This window comes from Podarcis tiliguerta (assembly GCF_965153285.1).
Source record: "Podarcis tiliguerta genome assembly, chromosome: 6".
In the NCBI taxonomy this organism is placed as follows: Eukaryota; Metazoa; Chordata; class Lepidosauria; order Squamata; family Lacertidae; genus Podarcis; species Podarcis tiliguerta.
This window is the reverse complement of record NC_139539.1, coordinates 40,283,772-40,299,775: the sequence shown is the minus strand read 5'-3', so window position 1 is coordinate 40,299,775 and position 16,004 is coordinate 40,283,772. Positions and strand designations below refer to the sequence as shown.

The 16,004-nt window shown below is 44.6% G+C and overlaps 1 protein-coding gene across 12 annotated transcripts in view; it reads left to right on the top strand.

Moving 5' to 3' along the window:
- The window catches only part of TMCC2 (transmembrane and coiled-coil domain family 2), a 100,459-nt gene that overhangs the window by 62,221 nt on the left and 22,234 nt on the right, over nt 1-16,004 (top strand). For 3 of the 12 annotated variants that reach the window (XM_083444366.1, XM_083444359.1, XM_083444360.1), the window contains exon 1: nt 1,441-1,730. The exons of 4 other annotated variants lie outside the window; for them this stretch is intronic. Coding sequence is in view for 2 of the 8 variants with exons in the window: in XM_083444364.1 (XP_083300490.1) it covers nt 9,034-9,114 (81 nt within the window). In the remaining 6 variants the exon portion in view is untranslated. Of the gene's footprint in view, nt 1-1,389; nt 1,731-2,161; nt 2,225-8,971; nt 9,115-16,004 lie in introns of those variants that run through there. 5 more of the 12 variants (XM_083444364.1, XM_083444368.1, XM_083444369.1 and 2 more) reach the window with 5 other exon arrangements.

Below are 16,004 nucleotides of genomic sequence, written 5' to 3'. Positions count from 1 at the left end.
TGTTCCTTCTAATTCCTCAGTTATTTGCTTTGCCTAAAGCCGTCATTTACCCTTACTATGTTTATGTAGCCTCAGCTAGAACTGAAACATGAAAAGTCATGTTCTGTGTCTCCCCCGCCACCCGAGTTCTTGTGCAAATGAAATCAGCAGTTGGCCATAGAACTCCTGGCTTCTTTGGGGTTCCTTGGAGCACAAGGCATTTGGATGCCCATCTGCTAAGCATTTTCTCAGACTTTCCATTTCGCTCAAAACTTCCCTATCTGTGACAGTGTCTTGAAATAGATGCCCTTTCAATCCAGCCTTCCTCAAGCTGATACCTTCCAGACATTTGGGACTGCGGTTGCTATGCTCCTTGGCCATAGGCCATGCAGGCCAAAGGTGATGGGAGCTAGAATCCAAAACATCTGGAGGACATCAACTTGGGATTGGCTAATTTAATCATAATACTTAGATATCAGAAACTCTAGGAAGTAGAACTATTCCTTTGCCTCTATGGTTTCACTCCAAATTTGGTGCCTCATTAAGATGGACATGTTATTGATTCCTAGTTTTCAATAGTGCCATATATTGAATTATGGTCTATTCCTTATAGCGATTGATGTGGAAATCTGAGGTAGTGGTGGTTGATGGTGTGTGCATCTATATTGTTGCACGCCACCCCAGTCTCTAAGCGAGATTCCAGGGGTTCCAGACTCTTACCCAGGGTTCGTGTTTCTTTTGGAATGATGCACAGCGGAGACTGTGGTGTCTTTATGAAATATGGTTTATTTACAGATATATTCAACCTGAGCCTACGGTGGTGGGGTTCATAGTATCAACACCCAAAGAGGATCTTGCTTTTCCTGTAGGCCACAGCCTTGGATTCCAGCATAAATCAGGCATGGCTCTGTCTCCCAGCTGCCCAGCCTGCAGCCTTCCCACTTCCACCTTTTAGATCACATAAGTCAACTCTGGCCTTTGTCTTTCTAACTACCAGGGAATTGAGGACGGGTGGGGGGCTACCCATTTGCTGTCTGGCACAAAGCCACTTCCTTTGTTACCTTAGTGGCCCGTACTTAGAGGACCATTCCCTCACTAGGAAGCTAGCCTGGCTATTCCTGGAATTGAATCTATGCTGGATCCAGGTATTAGGAGGCTCAAGCAATGCAGTCTACCCCACAAAAAACTCATAATATGTTTTAAATAGAAAAAGATGAGAGTGGTTCCAGAACTTTTCAAGGACTGGGTGCTTCTAATCTTTGCAAATCCTAGCATGCCATCGGTGAGCTGCCTGCTCTTCTGACTGGGACCCATCACTCCAGAAGGTCTGTCCAAGTTTGTCACTTCTGACAAGGCATTTTCTTGTTGGCTGGGTCTTGGGTGCAGCAGCTATGACTCCTTCCCTCCATGCCAGCTGGCCTCTGACCGTGTTCAGTTTCGGGACTTTGCCTCCCTTTGCCCTTTTAAAGATTGGGTTACTTAGAGAGTCGACAACTGTCTGGGGCATGAAAAACTGCCTCGGAGAGCTGGAGAGTTTGGACGGTTCCAGAGAAACTCTTCAGAGACCAAAGCAAGTAAACTAGAGGAGAGGAGTATTTTCTGGCTGGAAAGAAAGACAATGGTAAAGGCAAAGGACTATCCTTGGGAGACGTTTTGAGGAACGAATAGAACTGACCTAGCACAGTGACCTTTTGGTCAAAGGAAGCTGGAGATCAAGATTGGCTTCTCAGCAGAGGAGATTGGCTTCCAGAGTATCCTTTGTGTTTTCTAGCTGTATAGCATGGAGATGGGATGTTATATTTTTCTGCATTACTGTGATTTCTTGATTTTCGCACTCTCTGTGTAAGGTAGAGGGGACTTCCCAGGCTTTCCTTAATGGTGAGGAGTTATGTGATTAGAATGCAAATTTTGTAAGCAGATGTATGTACACGCTTCCTAGAAGTCTTACTATCCCATTTTCTGATTGCTTCTAATCTTTGGGGTTCATTTAGTTTCAGGTCACCTGGGTGTGTTAGCTCACAGAAGGCATTTGTTTCTCGTTCAGTTTTGGATGTTGACCCAGGTATACTAATGTTATACAGTAATCACAGTTAACAATAATGCTTTATAGTAAAACCATAAAATGTTCAGTGTTTTATTAATGAAGAGGGTTACTCTTTTCCTGAATGAATCATTTGCCAAGAGAGTTAACACAGCCCTGAATTCAATGGATGGAATCGTAGTAACATGAGCTCTCCTTCCTTAGGTAAGACCTCTGGTTCCTTAATTCAGAAGGACTGAGCACAGAAGCAAAGGAAGAAAAAATTAGGAACATTGCACTAATTTATTTCTCTGTGCAGAAACACATCCCTAGATTGATGGAAGTGGGTTGTGCTTACATTTAATACATGCTGTTACTACTACTACTACTACTACTTTATTTAGTGCATTTCAAAATTGCAAGGTGCATTATATCCATTGAATAGTCTTTTTTTCCTATGTGTACATAGATTTTTTTATCACCACTGTACACCCAGTACAAAGATCTCCTTCAAAAGGTAAAAGATATAAGGCCGGGTGGGATGAAAATAACCACACCTCCCAGCAGCCATAAAGCATCTTATTCCAGTAATCTTTACAACAACCCTGTGAGGTAGTCTAGCAGTATTATCCTCATATAACAGATGGAGAAGCAGAGTGAGTGAGTGGGGGTGGTGGAGACTGAGGCCGAGTACAATCCTCTGTATGTCTACTTAGAAGTAAACCCCACATAACTGAATGGGGCTGGCTACCAAGTACGTTGGAGCTACAGTTCTGTACCTAGTAACCTGGGAAAAGCCCCACTGAATTCATAGGGACATGCTTTTGAGTAGAGGATTGCACTGTGAATTACTTAGTGATTGTGTGACATTGAAATGAGGGAGTTTCCAGCTCCCTATCCTGTGCCATCTCTAAAGCCATTTGAAAAATATAAACAAAATCAAACTTTAGAAAATGCAGTTTTCCTGTTTCTTTCCTCCCTCTTTGTCTTTTGTTGGTACAGAAAGCAGTGAAGTCAGCGGGGCTGAACCGCATGTCATACAGTGCCCAATGGAAAAAATGGAGTAAGACTTTCATAACCAATTCCTTTGATGCCATAAGCATGCTTGGAATTGTACTAGTAAGCCTGTGGCCGGCCAGATTTTGTTGGATTACAAGTCCCACCATCCCTCCCCACCAGCTTTGCTGGCTGGACTAGATGTGATTTGGAGTCAGAAATATATGGAGAGCCACAGGGTCCCCACCCCTGATCTGGACACTCACAAGTCCTGCTGAACTCAGCTCCAAGTAGGGCGGCCAGATGCAAAAGAAGGCAGGACTCTGCACCTTTAATAGTTGTGTAGATGGGAGGATTTCACCAGGTGTATTGTGTGTGATGCTGAAATTTCTTCTGCACATCTGTTAAAGGTGCAGGAGTCTGATTCCTCCTTCCCTTGGCCACCCTAACTTCAACACTTCTTCAAATCTGAAACCCCCCCCTTTAATTTGGACCTCATCTAGAGCAAAGGACTTGGGTTTTTTAATTTTGTACTGAGGATGGTTTGATAAATAAAGCATGTCATGTATGATTTGGTCAGAAATAATACAGACTTTGACTCTTAAGGTTGTAAGAACATAGGAAGCACCTGCTGGATCAGGCCAATCATCCTGTTTCCACAGTGGTCAGCCAGATGTGTATTCTTAATTTGGTGGAGGACTTCACATACTGTAGTTTAATTCTTTTTCCAAGTTCAGTTGAATGCATGGGAAGAGCTCTAAGTCTGTTGGTCAGGAATTCTAGAGTTCTTAAGTTTTAAAACTTAAGTGAAACACTGGTTCTTTGGCTGGTGGTGGTAAAATTGTCACTGATTTACAAGGGGGCAAAAAGAGCCAGGGACCTGGTTTTATGTTAGTTTATTCTTTTTAAATTGTGAGAGCTTAGGAGCGGTGAGAACTTATTTACAGATGTGTATACTTGGTGTGGTAAACGGCGTTCCGTGTGCTGTGCTGGCTCTCGAGATGCAGCTTGTCACGCTGGCCACGTGACCCGGAAGTGTCTGCGGACAGCGCTGGCTCCCGGCCTCTAGAGTGAGATGAGCGGACAACCCTAGAGTCTGTCAAGACTGGCCCGTACAGGCAGGGGTACCTTTACCTTTACCTTTTTATACTTGGTGTGTATTTTTGCAAACAGGTGGACCAGATGTAATGAATATAATGCAGCCTTTTACATCTTATATTACCACTCCCCTTTAAAAGTCTCTTCAACTTGGAGAATGCAAGGAGGTTGTAGTTGGGCATCAGTTAAATGTGGGCAAGAGTGCTTTCTCCATGATTTCAAAGCAGCCATAGTAACATGGTACCCTCCACTTCCCCTCAGCCTCTGCTAGCATGCTGAATTGTCAGGAATGATGGGGATTGGAGTCCAACATCTGGAGGGCACCTCGTTGGCTGCCTCTGTTCTGGAGGGGGGGGGAGAACGCTGGTCACATTTTGCAGCTGTTATACTAGAATAAAGAATCCCTATAAATTTTGCAAGAAAAAGCCCGAGCAAGATATGGATTCCTATGACCTTCTGGTATATCCTTTCTGTGCTCTTCCATGTGGGATCAGTAGATGCAAATGGAGTAGGAAATGGATGAATTATAGATTAAAAACAGTAATCTCAAAATGCTGGCTGTTCTTGGATATGCTGATCAAAAGCATAGTCTCCACAAGAAGAAAGAGGAAGGTTGACCACTAGTGGCAGCTTCAGGATTCATTTCTTCAGTTCAGGGGTTTGTATAAACCAGCTTATGACCAAAATTGGAGACTTAAGGATTGTGGTAGGAGGCAGCCTTTATCTCTCTCATAAGCAAGAATATATACTCTAGATTAGTTACCCTTTCACACACATGAGCTAGACAGGCATACAACTAGAAGCAAGCTTGTAAATAGGCAGTCACTTGCTCACCTGTGGCCAGTCAGAATTGCCACCAGGTGAGCAAATAGGAAGATTTTTTAAATATAAATTTGAGTTTGCGCCCTCCCCCCATCTCCCAGGCTATAGATGTGCTTTATCAATGGCTTATACTGGTATGCATGCACAGGTGAGCATAGAAATGTGTGGGCTGGCAACTTATTTGTAAGGCTGGTTAAAAGTAACCGTGCTGGTGGTGTTACAAGAAACAATGAAGTTGGTTGGTAGTGAAAAACTGAGAGGGAGTTGTTCTTGGGGAGTTTTTTCCCTGACTCTCTTTTTGACTGTGACTAAATAGCATTGAAATGCGTTGTTAAACCTGATCTCTGGCTCTCAGTGTCCCATCTGGTAGCACCCTCATGTTGCCATTTCATAATTTCAATTCTTGTGAAAGCTGTCATTACGCAATACCTCTGAACAGCTACAGCAGACATGTACACAAGGTATCTCATAATAAGTGTGGGTAGCCTTTCCGGCTTTCTTGATAACTTTGCTTTGTTTTGCCTTATTTTTGTACTTATGAACTGATCTTGGGTGTCTGAAGTAGAGCCAAACAAGATGTGATGCAGATAAATGCTGCTTTGTACATGTCTGCCCCACTCATATATAAATCTGGGGTGTTTCAGGAGGAAGGGAGGTACGTATATTTAGACTGAAAACAGTGAGAGGGCTTCTGGAAGAGCCTTGCTGCTGTTAAGAGTTGTGTGCCTTCACTACCAGTCTTGAAGGTGCCATGACAGGCCGCCATGACTGTACTGCTAGAATTGGGCCACCAGGATATCACTGTACTTCTGATTGTTGGAAATAGGGAGTGAATAAGTGAATGAGGTTGAATCACTCCGCGTATTGCGCTGTGGTGCCACAGGAAAATAGACATTAGCTGTGGATGGATGGAGGTGATACAAGGCTTGACTAACCATATCCAGACAGATCTTCAGATATCCAGCATTTCTTGTTCACATTTATCAGTTTGCATGCAACCAGCATGGGCCAGGCAGAGTACAGAGTGGCTTCCCATGCCGAGTGACAATATCATGTGCTCCCATTTCTGCATTATGGCGCCAAACCACAGGAAGCTGTCTGGCAGTATCCTTAATTAACTGAGATAATTAGGCTGCAGATAAGAATTTCAGAGAGAGTATGCAGTGACATTTCAACCTGTTGCAGTCGCTCTGTAATCTAACTCTCTTCAAAGCAAGCTTTGTTGAGTTGCCAGCAGGCCCAGGCATGTGCTGTCATCCATAACAGGACTGGGTTGGACCCCAGCAGTGATCATGAAACTTTTGGAACTTTCCCTAGCATATGAAAGTCCTTAAATAGCCTTCCCCTGGATTCCAACCAGAGAGCAGCAAATCCGCCTGCTTACTGGATGCTGGTCAATTTGCAGAGGTGAGTCACTGTTTTCTCACCACAGAACTATTTGTTGAACAGCGCAGTCCTGCATGCTTACTCAGAAGTAAGCAACACTGTATTCAACATTATGAATGATTCCCATTGAATAGGATTGCAGCCTCTGTTTAACCATAAGGTGATACACTCCTGACATCTGTGCCCCAAACCCAAGTTTTGTACTCAATTGCTGGTTTTTTGTTTTTTAAAAAAGATTCATACAAAACTAAAGTCAAATCTGGGGCCATTTGTTAAAATATCCCTTAAACAACCACAGGGTTTTTTTGTTTTTTTTTCTGAATTAAGCCATGTAATTACCCTGTTTTAAACGCTCATTGTTTAAGGGGCATTTTAATGATCAAGATGATGGAGCAACTTCCCTATGAGGAAAGCTTACACTGGCAGTGGTTCTCAACCTGTGGGTCCCCAGATGTTGTTGGACTACAACTCCCATCATCCCTGACTTCTGGCCTTGCTAGCTAGAGGTGGTGGGAGTTGTAGTTCAACAACATCTGGGGGCCCACAGGTTGAGAAAGGCTGGCTTACAGCATCTGAGACTTTTTAGTTTAGAGAAACGGTGAGTAAGAGGTGACATGACAAAAGTTTATAAAAATTATGCATGGCGTGGAGGAATTGGAGAGAGAAAAGTTTCTCATAACACTAGAACTCATGGACATCACATGAACCTGCAGGTTGAAAGATTCAGGACAGATAAAATAAAGTACTTATTCACACAGTGCATAAATTGTGGAACTTGCTCTCATAGGAGGCAGTGATGGTCACCAACCTGGATGGCTTTAAAAGAGGATTAGACAAATTCATGGAGGATCAGGTTACTGGTGGCTGTTAGGCACGATGGCTGTGTTTTATCTCCACTCTGCTTGCCAGTGGATGAGTATCACAGGTGGGCAGAGTGCTGTTGTGCTCAAGTCCTGCTTGTGGACTTCCCATAGGCTTCTGCTTGGCTACTGTGAGAGCAGGATGCTGGACTAGATGGGCCATTGGCTTGATTTCGCAGGCTATTCTTAACAAATGGCCTCGAGATTTGACTTCCACCTTTTCTTCATCAAAGAGTTTCTACCGCCCCCAAAGCCTATAAAAACTTGAAAAAATAAAAATTGTATTGAAACTATACAGAAAGTACAGTAGCAATAAGAAACCATGCTACGAATGCTGCCTTTTATCCTTCTGCCGTTATTAGTGGTGCTTTGCACTGCAGCAACACTGAGGTGTTCCATTATGCTAGGAGCTGTATGGCTACCTACCAAGATGCATATTTCACAATCAGCATGGGAAGAGAATGTTGTTTCCATTCTCCTAATGAAGAACTAAGAGACTAATTAAAATAGCCTGCTCAAGGTCACTCCTTTCTTCTTCACATACAGTTTTGTTGAATCTGTGCCTTCCGCATTGCAACCTTGCATTTTTATGGCAAGATGTAATCCCACAAGAAATGATCCCAGAATGAGCGCAACAGAAGAACAATCTGTGGGAAGCTGCAGAGATATATTTATAAATCAGAAAACAGATGGGAGAGGCTGGTGTTCAAATCTTCCTACAGGTGTCAAAATGCTAACCTGTTTGGAGACTCTGCTTCTTGATAGGAAGCTTTTATGCTTGATCAGTTTTAAAGCTTTGCATACTCTAGTTCAAAGGCCTCTGGATTTAGTCCATGTGCAATGAATGGGAGATAGCTTCCTAATAAACAGGTTGGCCTATGGGAGAGCAGGTCTTCTCTCAAGTATCCAGGCCCCCGGTTGTGTATAAAGCTCTGAACAAGTATCAAATCTTTGAAATGGTTTTAGTGGCGTATTGGCAGCCAGTGCAGTTCCTGCAGAATATGTTCGCAGTCAGCCACTTCCTACAGCAGCCTACCTGCAGTTTCCAGACAAGCTTCTTGGACAGTTCTACATGGGGGGTGTCCTATCACTGGGCCTGATACTAGCACCCAAAGCAGATTTGCAGGAGCTTGTGCTCATATGAAGCTCTGGCCAAGGAAAAGTTTCACTCTCAAAAGCAGGAGACTTAACAGACTTCATAAAGCACCTGGCACTACATTCTTAAACACGTTTACTAGGGAGTAAGGCCTCTTGAGCTCGGTGTAATTTACCTTTGAGTAAACATGCTTAGGATTTAATTGTTAGTCATGTTTTTTTGTCTGTGGATGCACAAGGCCAGATAATCTGTTGCTGTCACGAGCATTGAGTGCTTCGTAGTCCCCGGCTCGTTGATGAAATTGGCATGGCGGAAGGGATCTGCTATAAGATCTCTTTTGTGGCTAACTTGTTCTGTACCACAGGATTTTCTTCTAAATTGCTCTCTTCAAAGAGCACACTGCTTATTCAAACAGGGCTGATTGGTAGTGTTTGTTCTCTGAATGCTTTGGGGAGGAGGGGGGTGGTGCGGGAAGCAAGCACCAAGGAGACAGAAAAGCTTCCCCCTGCATCTTGCATGTTCCTTCTGCCTCCGGGTTCACTCTGTTCTCCGTGGCACTAGCCAGGGCTTATTGTACTTGGCTGCTGATTCAGAAGCTTCAGTTCCCCAGCGAGCAGCCGAAACACACATGCCTTCCTCTCCCCCCCCCCCATCCATGGTTCGTATGCTCCCACCAGTACCCAGCCCTCCAATCCTTAACTCAACTCATGACAGGAGGAGGAGACTTTCCCTGTGGAAGGATCACACAGCCGGGCTCGTTACCAACGCCGCTGCTCATGCCAGAAATGCACCCTTCTGAATCTGACCCCTGCCCTGGGAAAAAGATATTGCTGCTCAACTCTTTATTAGGAGTCTTTGTAAGTACAGCCTTCTTTCTTCTGCATTTTCAGGAGCATAGGCTCATCGGAGGGCAGATGGTAGCATGCAGGACCAGCCCAATATGTCTTGCTGCCTAGGATGGACAAGATTTCTCTCCCACCCCAGTTCCATGAACAGAAGCTGATCAGATTGGCAGCTGAATTGAACTCGAGTGCTGGCTGCCTCCCCCACAACAGAGGGAAGCAGGTCGCTTACAGAGTGCAGGGCAAGCTGGGCGGCAAACACAGTTCTGTCCTCCAAGTCTTTACCACCTGAGGCAGATGCCTTACTATGCCTAATGGTGGGGCCTGTCCCGGTTGCAGGACATTTGGGGGGCACCTTGAGTGGGGTGATGAATCTACCGGGTTTATACTGGTTCTACTAGACTGCAGGATTCCTTATCATACTATATCTCCTAAAACCAGCCAGCTGGAGAAGAGGGCAGAAGAAGTAGGAGGTGCTGTTGCCAGAAGCTCCCGTATGGTCCCTGTCTTTCTGCCTCTTCCATGATAAGCAGAAACATTTTGAGTAGTTGCTGTGCTAAACCTCTGCTGCTGGAAGGTTTTTGATGTTCCAGATGTTGCTGATCTTCAACTCCCGTCATCTCTGACCATTGGATATACTGGCTGCATCTGATGGGAGCCCAGCAACATTTGGAGGGCCGCAGTTTACCCACCCCTGTTTTAGGTCTGTTTGCTGCAGGATCCTCTCCCACCCTGGAACTTTGCACCCTCTTCCCAAAAAGGAGAAGGCTATCAGTGGCTGGTAGCCATGGTGGCTGTGTAGTACCTCCAGCCGCTGAATACTGGTTGCTGGGGAACACAAGTGGGGAGAACATTTTTGAGCTCGTGTCTTTCTTGCAGTCTTCCTATAAGCATCTGCTTGGTCACTGTGGGAATCGGATTGACCTCTTGGCCTTGCTACAGAAAGGTTCTTACGTTCTTATGCTTTTGGATATCATAGTGTTGAAGGTGGTTGGAATGTGCAGATTTTCATATTTATTCTTAGGAAATTGCTTTCTCGGGGGGTGTGGTGTTTTTTTTTTTTTTTTTTTTTTTTTTTTTTTGCAAAAGTAGGCTGCTGTTCCCGCTGCAGCACAGTTCTCCTGCTTACCTTACTAAATGTGAGGTGGCTTGGCAGCTGCTATGGTTAAATGAAACAACTTTGTCATTTTTTGCTCAAGAAGTTGCATCAGCTCAGGTCTTTAGGAGAAAGTTGTGCCCATTCCAGACAGTGTTCTGTTCTAGCACTGCCAGTCTGCAGATCAAATTGAATTTTAACACACACATACACACCGGTGTGCATTTGTAAGGTGACCCTTAGATTATTTTAGACACTTAGAACTGAAATTTTTGAAACTCTAATGAATTTAGGCCAAGTTTCCTCCACCTCCTTCTGAGCAAGCCAATAGAGCTCCTTTTTCTTGTAATTGGCAGTGTCTGGGAAAACATGTCTTGTGCTTACTATTTTGAGCATAGGTTGCTTAGCCCTTTTCTTCTTCTGCTCTGTTTCTGAGCAAACTGGTTATCACTCAGCTGAATTTTATTCAGCATGGACTTTCCATTACCCAGCTTACAGAGGGATGGCACTGCTGTTGCAGAATATGGCTCACTGGCCACATTCAGTACATAGAACTGAACACATAGTGTGTTTTCTCCTTCTGTGAAGCTGCTCATTTAAGGTGGCCTCCTACCACCCAAAGAGATGAAATATACTGCCAAAGAAGAAACCGATCTACATAAAATTTGGATATGCTAACTGATGTGTACGGATGCCAATTTAAAAATGATCATTGGAATTTACATAGAAATTTACACAGAAAGACTTGTGACTGGGTGACCGGAGTGACTGTTCAGTCTGCTGTCCAGGTGCTGATTTCAAGGTCCCCAACTCTCCTTTCTTGTGGTTCTTTGTATGGAAACAAGACTTGGGGCTGCTCAGCCCTCCAGATAAAGAGCGTCTCTAAACAAAGTTCTCCTCAGTTTGGCTGCCTCTCAGCTCAGGGAAACTGGATTTGGAGTTTTATTTGCTGGAGTTTTATTTGCTGTTTAAATTTCTCTCCTACCAGTCCATTTGCCTAAGATGGAGGTTGTCTCTGTGGACTCCTGGCTCTGTTGTTTCTGATGACATCAGGCTGTTTAATGCTGGTGCAAATGGATGTTTTAAGAGCAGGCATTGCTGCTGGATCTTCAGGTTAATGCTCATCCACATAGTACTTTTGAAGGGGAACAGATGTGTATTTGATTTCATTCACGGTAACACCCTTTGAGAGCCAGTGTGGTGCAGTGGTTGAGAGCGGTAGTCTTGTAATCTGGGGAACCGGGTTCGTGTCTCCGCTCCTCCACATGCAGCTGCTGGGTTACCTTGGGCCAGTCACACTTCCTTGAAGTCTCTCAGCCCCACTCACCTCACAGAGTGTTTGTTGTGGGGGAGGAAGGGAAAGGAGAATGTTAGCCGCTTTGAGACTCCTTACAGGGAGTGAAAGGCGGGATATCAAATCCAAACTCCTCCTCCTCCTCTTCTTCTTCTTTGGTCCTCTTTCTGCATGTCTCCTTGAGTGCAAAAAGGACCAATACCAGAGTACTGGGCTATTGCATCTTTTAGGTAGAAAAGAAAATATATCGGAACACCATGGACTAATGCAGGGTTGTGGCCAACCTTTTGGGCAAGTGTTCCATAATTCTAATCCAAGTATGAGACAGCACCACTCTAGCTCATGCTCAGTGGTGAAGGAAGGGGGTGCGGTAGGTGCAGCCCACCCAGGGTGTCACCGCTGAGCGGGGTGACAAAATGCCGGGTGGCACTCACCTGTGTGCGCCCGAGCCATGCGTCTTTCACTATCCTTGGAGAGACGTAGTTGCTTGGGTGTGCGCAAGCTCTGCGGTGAGTGCCGCCCAGCATTTTGTCACACCCCACCCCCAGCTGTAGGGTGGTTGGTTGGGAGGAGGCAGGCAGACTCCGGAGGCCCTGCGGTGCGCCCCACCGCTATGGGCGGTGCGCCTGAGGCGCCTGAGTGGCTTCCTCCATTGCTGCGCAGATTGCCATGGCGCCCCCATGTGCGGATTGCCGCAGCACCCCATCCACCCCCTGTGGGCAGATCTCCCTGCCCCCGCCGCTCCGGCTGCTGGAGCACCTAGCTACGCCCCTGCTCATGCCCCAGTATTTATGCAGCCCCCAGGAATTGGGGGAGTTTTGATGTTCTGTGTTTTGATGTGCTGAGTTACAGGCAGCAGCAAACCATGAAAAGACAGAATGTAGGCCGGACTATGCTGAGATGTACCCGGTTTCTTTTAAAATTATAGTACTTATTTCTAAATTCATATCTAGACATATAAATTAGTACACAGAAATTTTATGCAGAACTGTGCCCTCTTTTGTCCTCTTTTTTATTATTACTGATGTGTAAGTGGCCACCCTGTTTCCACCACACCAGCTTTAAATCCTGCTTTTCCTCCTACATATCCAAAGGAGCCCACTGGCTTTCTGTGGAAGAGAACTTTAATTATGATTGAACAACTGCAAAGCTTTCCCTCCGTACAGGGATTTTAGTTCATTTTATTTGGCTAATCCTTATGTCAAATCTATTGCACAGACATTTCAGGTTTGCTGGGGTTTATTAAACACTTTGCTCTTAAGCATTTCTGGCATCCCAATTATCCTTTTGTTGCTGAAAACAATAAAACAGATTGATTTGACTTTGCATTTGCAAATGAAGTATTCCACTCCGGTTTAGGTTTAGGACATAAAGATTGAAGGCTTATGATATGGTCCAGATGCAGGAAATGATGAGGTTCCATCCTGTTGGAAACTAGCGTTGATGGTAGTGTGTAAAGGGTCGGCCACGACTGGACCTAATGATCAGGGGTCCCTTTACCTTTACCTTTTTAATCCGATGCAGGCAACTCCCCATTTACATGGGGGTTACATTCTGAGGCACAATGCATCGAAGTGAAATTGCGTATATTGGGAACACCATTGAAAAAGCCTGCAAGCACCACAGTTGCTCCCTTCAAACCTCCTTGCTCAGACTTTGTGCTAGGTTTCCTGGGATTGCTCTTGCAAAGCCTTGCTAGATGCTGTTTCGGGCCATTTTGCCATTTCCACTCTCTTTTAGGACCATTTTTGCCCCTATTTGTGCCACTTCCGGATTTGTGGGAATGCGTGTGGTCACAGTCGCATTTGCCTTGAACGCCCACAAATGGGGAGTTGCCTGTATATTGCCTGAATCTGCTAACATTTTTGCTGTTGGACAAGTCTGCTGCGTTCACCATTCAAACTGGGATATTTTGCTTGCTGTTGTAATGCTACTCTGAGCATGGGTGCATCCAAATAGATCAGATTTCCCCTGGACAGGGGTAATTTGGTTTAAATTGCCTTTGACGTGATAGCTTCTAAGTGCCCTCTTTGGTCATATGGGGCTCAGGAGGGTGAGGGTTATGTGAGGCTGGCGAGCTGTGCAAGTATTAGCAGCATACTCTAGTACAAAAACATTTGTTATTGTCTGAAAATAGAAAATCTGTAGCACTACCCAGTTTGTGGCTGATCCCTGAAAGTTTAAAAGAGCTTTATCCTGAAAATCCCATTACCCTGCTGTGGTTTTAGTACTATTCCCTTTAGTCTGATTATGTAACAAATGTTTCCATTTCCACATCCAGTGTGCATTCCTGTGTTCAAAATGAACCCAGTATTCAGCACCTTTAGGCAGCCAAGGCTTTCCTGGGTTTTTAATTTTGTCCAAAGAGCCTGGGAGAGGAAGTTCCTATAGCTTTATAAGGCGTGACACACCCGCACATGCTTCCTCCTCTGGAAAATCAGGCTCCATGGCCTCCATCAGAGTCAAGAGAGCCTGGCTCACTCAAGCCAGCTGGGTTCCTGAACTCTGCTGCTTAAGTGGGAAAGAAAAGGTTCTCTTGGACTGTACAGATTGACTTTGCCCAGGGGCATTTACACAGGCAGCCTAGAGTGCTGAGAGTGCCCTAACCTCCTCCTGACGTTAACGGGAGCTGAAGGCGCTTAGCACCTTGTAGGATCAAGGCAGTTGAAAAAGCTGCCTCAGCGTTCCTCTAACCTCTGCACTGAAGGCTGGCTGAAGCTCTCCTCATCCTCCAAAGTAAAGTGCTCTGCAGCTTTCCACCTTGTGGTGTTTAATGGCAATGGCAGCCAGTCCCCACCACCACACACAAAAGTTATGGGCAACCCACCAACCCTTCCCAAACATCTATACGTTTCACGCAACTATATACATGTTCCCCTTACATGCACAATCTCATATCGCTCTTTTCACCTTAGGATTTCATATTGCTTCTTTGTTTTTCTTCCTTTCCACTTCTTTCCCCCTCTGAACTATCTCCTTCTAAACCCCATTTCTCTCTTATTCCATGCTTCATCCCATTTCTCGCTCTGTTTGTTTTCTGCAGCCTCTGCTCCACCTTTTCCCTCTTAAACCCCAATTGTTTCATCTATACTCAGTCCCCACCCATGGTTTACAAGCTTGATTCAAGTGGTCTGTGAAGTGTCCGTGGATTTATAGTGGAAGATGGGAGAAGGCACATCCACTGTATTAAATATTTATATTGATTTTTAATTGTATTTTATTGCTTTTATCTCTCATAAGTTGGTATTTGTACTACAGACTAAATTCTGTGGAATTCACCTGTAATACAATCAAATGCAATATATAAGAAATAAAGGAAGTACTAAAAAATACAATTAAAAATCATGTCACATCTAACGGAGCGTTACAGTTTCAACAAGGGGCAGGAAAATCATTCAGCAGTCTGCCAAGACCTGCAGCAACTTTTCAAATGGTTTGGGGTGGGAGACGTTTTGGGAAATACTGCCCTAGTGCATGAAAGCATATTACATAATGAAAATTTGTTGATTCATAAGATGCCACGAGACACTCTGGGTTGTGTCCAATGCTAGTGCTACTTAGAGTATATCCACTGAAATTAACCAACCTAAGTTGGTTGTGTTCATTTGGTTCAGTGCATCTTCTTTGAGTAGAATCAATGTTGGGTGCAACCCTTGGTTTTTTCTGCAACAGACTGACATGGCTGCCCCTCTGAAAATTGCCTCTGTTTCAGTCAATCACTCAAGTTGGCTTGGTTTTCCTCAGGCACTATGACCTCACTGCTACTGTCAGCAAGATTGCTTGCCCGCTCTTGTCATGCTGCCTGCCTTTTGAGTGCAACCCTTCTCTCAGAGATGGCTTGCTCCAGGATCACACAAGGCTCCTGCTGAGATTTCAGACATTCTGTGCCCCTTCAATATCATTATCCAGTCAGGCTGAGGAAATTGCTTCTTTTGTGTGCATTAATTGAGGAAGCATATAACCTCCCTGTGGGACTTTTGTCTACATAGTAGGCAAGGGAAATGTATTTTTGGCTGTTTCCAAGGTCTTGTCACTAATTTGTGTATTGATATTCAAAGCACTTGGTCAGCCATGCTCTTCCTTCCTTCAAACAATTACTTTCTCCCTCTTTCCTAGGTTGATAGTATTCTTTTTCTTTTGAGGTAGCTTTTATACTCCGTAACACAATATAAAAAGCACACTGTGCTGGTTGCTATGCTAACGCAGAATTTGGTCCTCTCTTAATAGGTATGCTGTGGTCACTATGACATACAGTTCTGTGAGTCATTTTGGGGACTGGGTTAAAAAAAAAAGAAATAGAAGACCATCACAAAAGGCTAGCAGTTTCTTAACTCTTTTCTGTCAGGTAATTCCCCCATCAAAGATCTTTCCCCTGTCCCTAGCTGTTTTTATCCCTGTTATGAAAGAAGATAATTTCCTATCTTTTGCACAGTTGGAGTAAAAGCAGTGGGGAATGGGGATTTGGGGCAGGAAAATAGCCTCAATGGGAAAGGATTTGGAATATTTCCCCCTGTC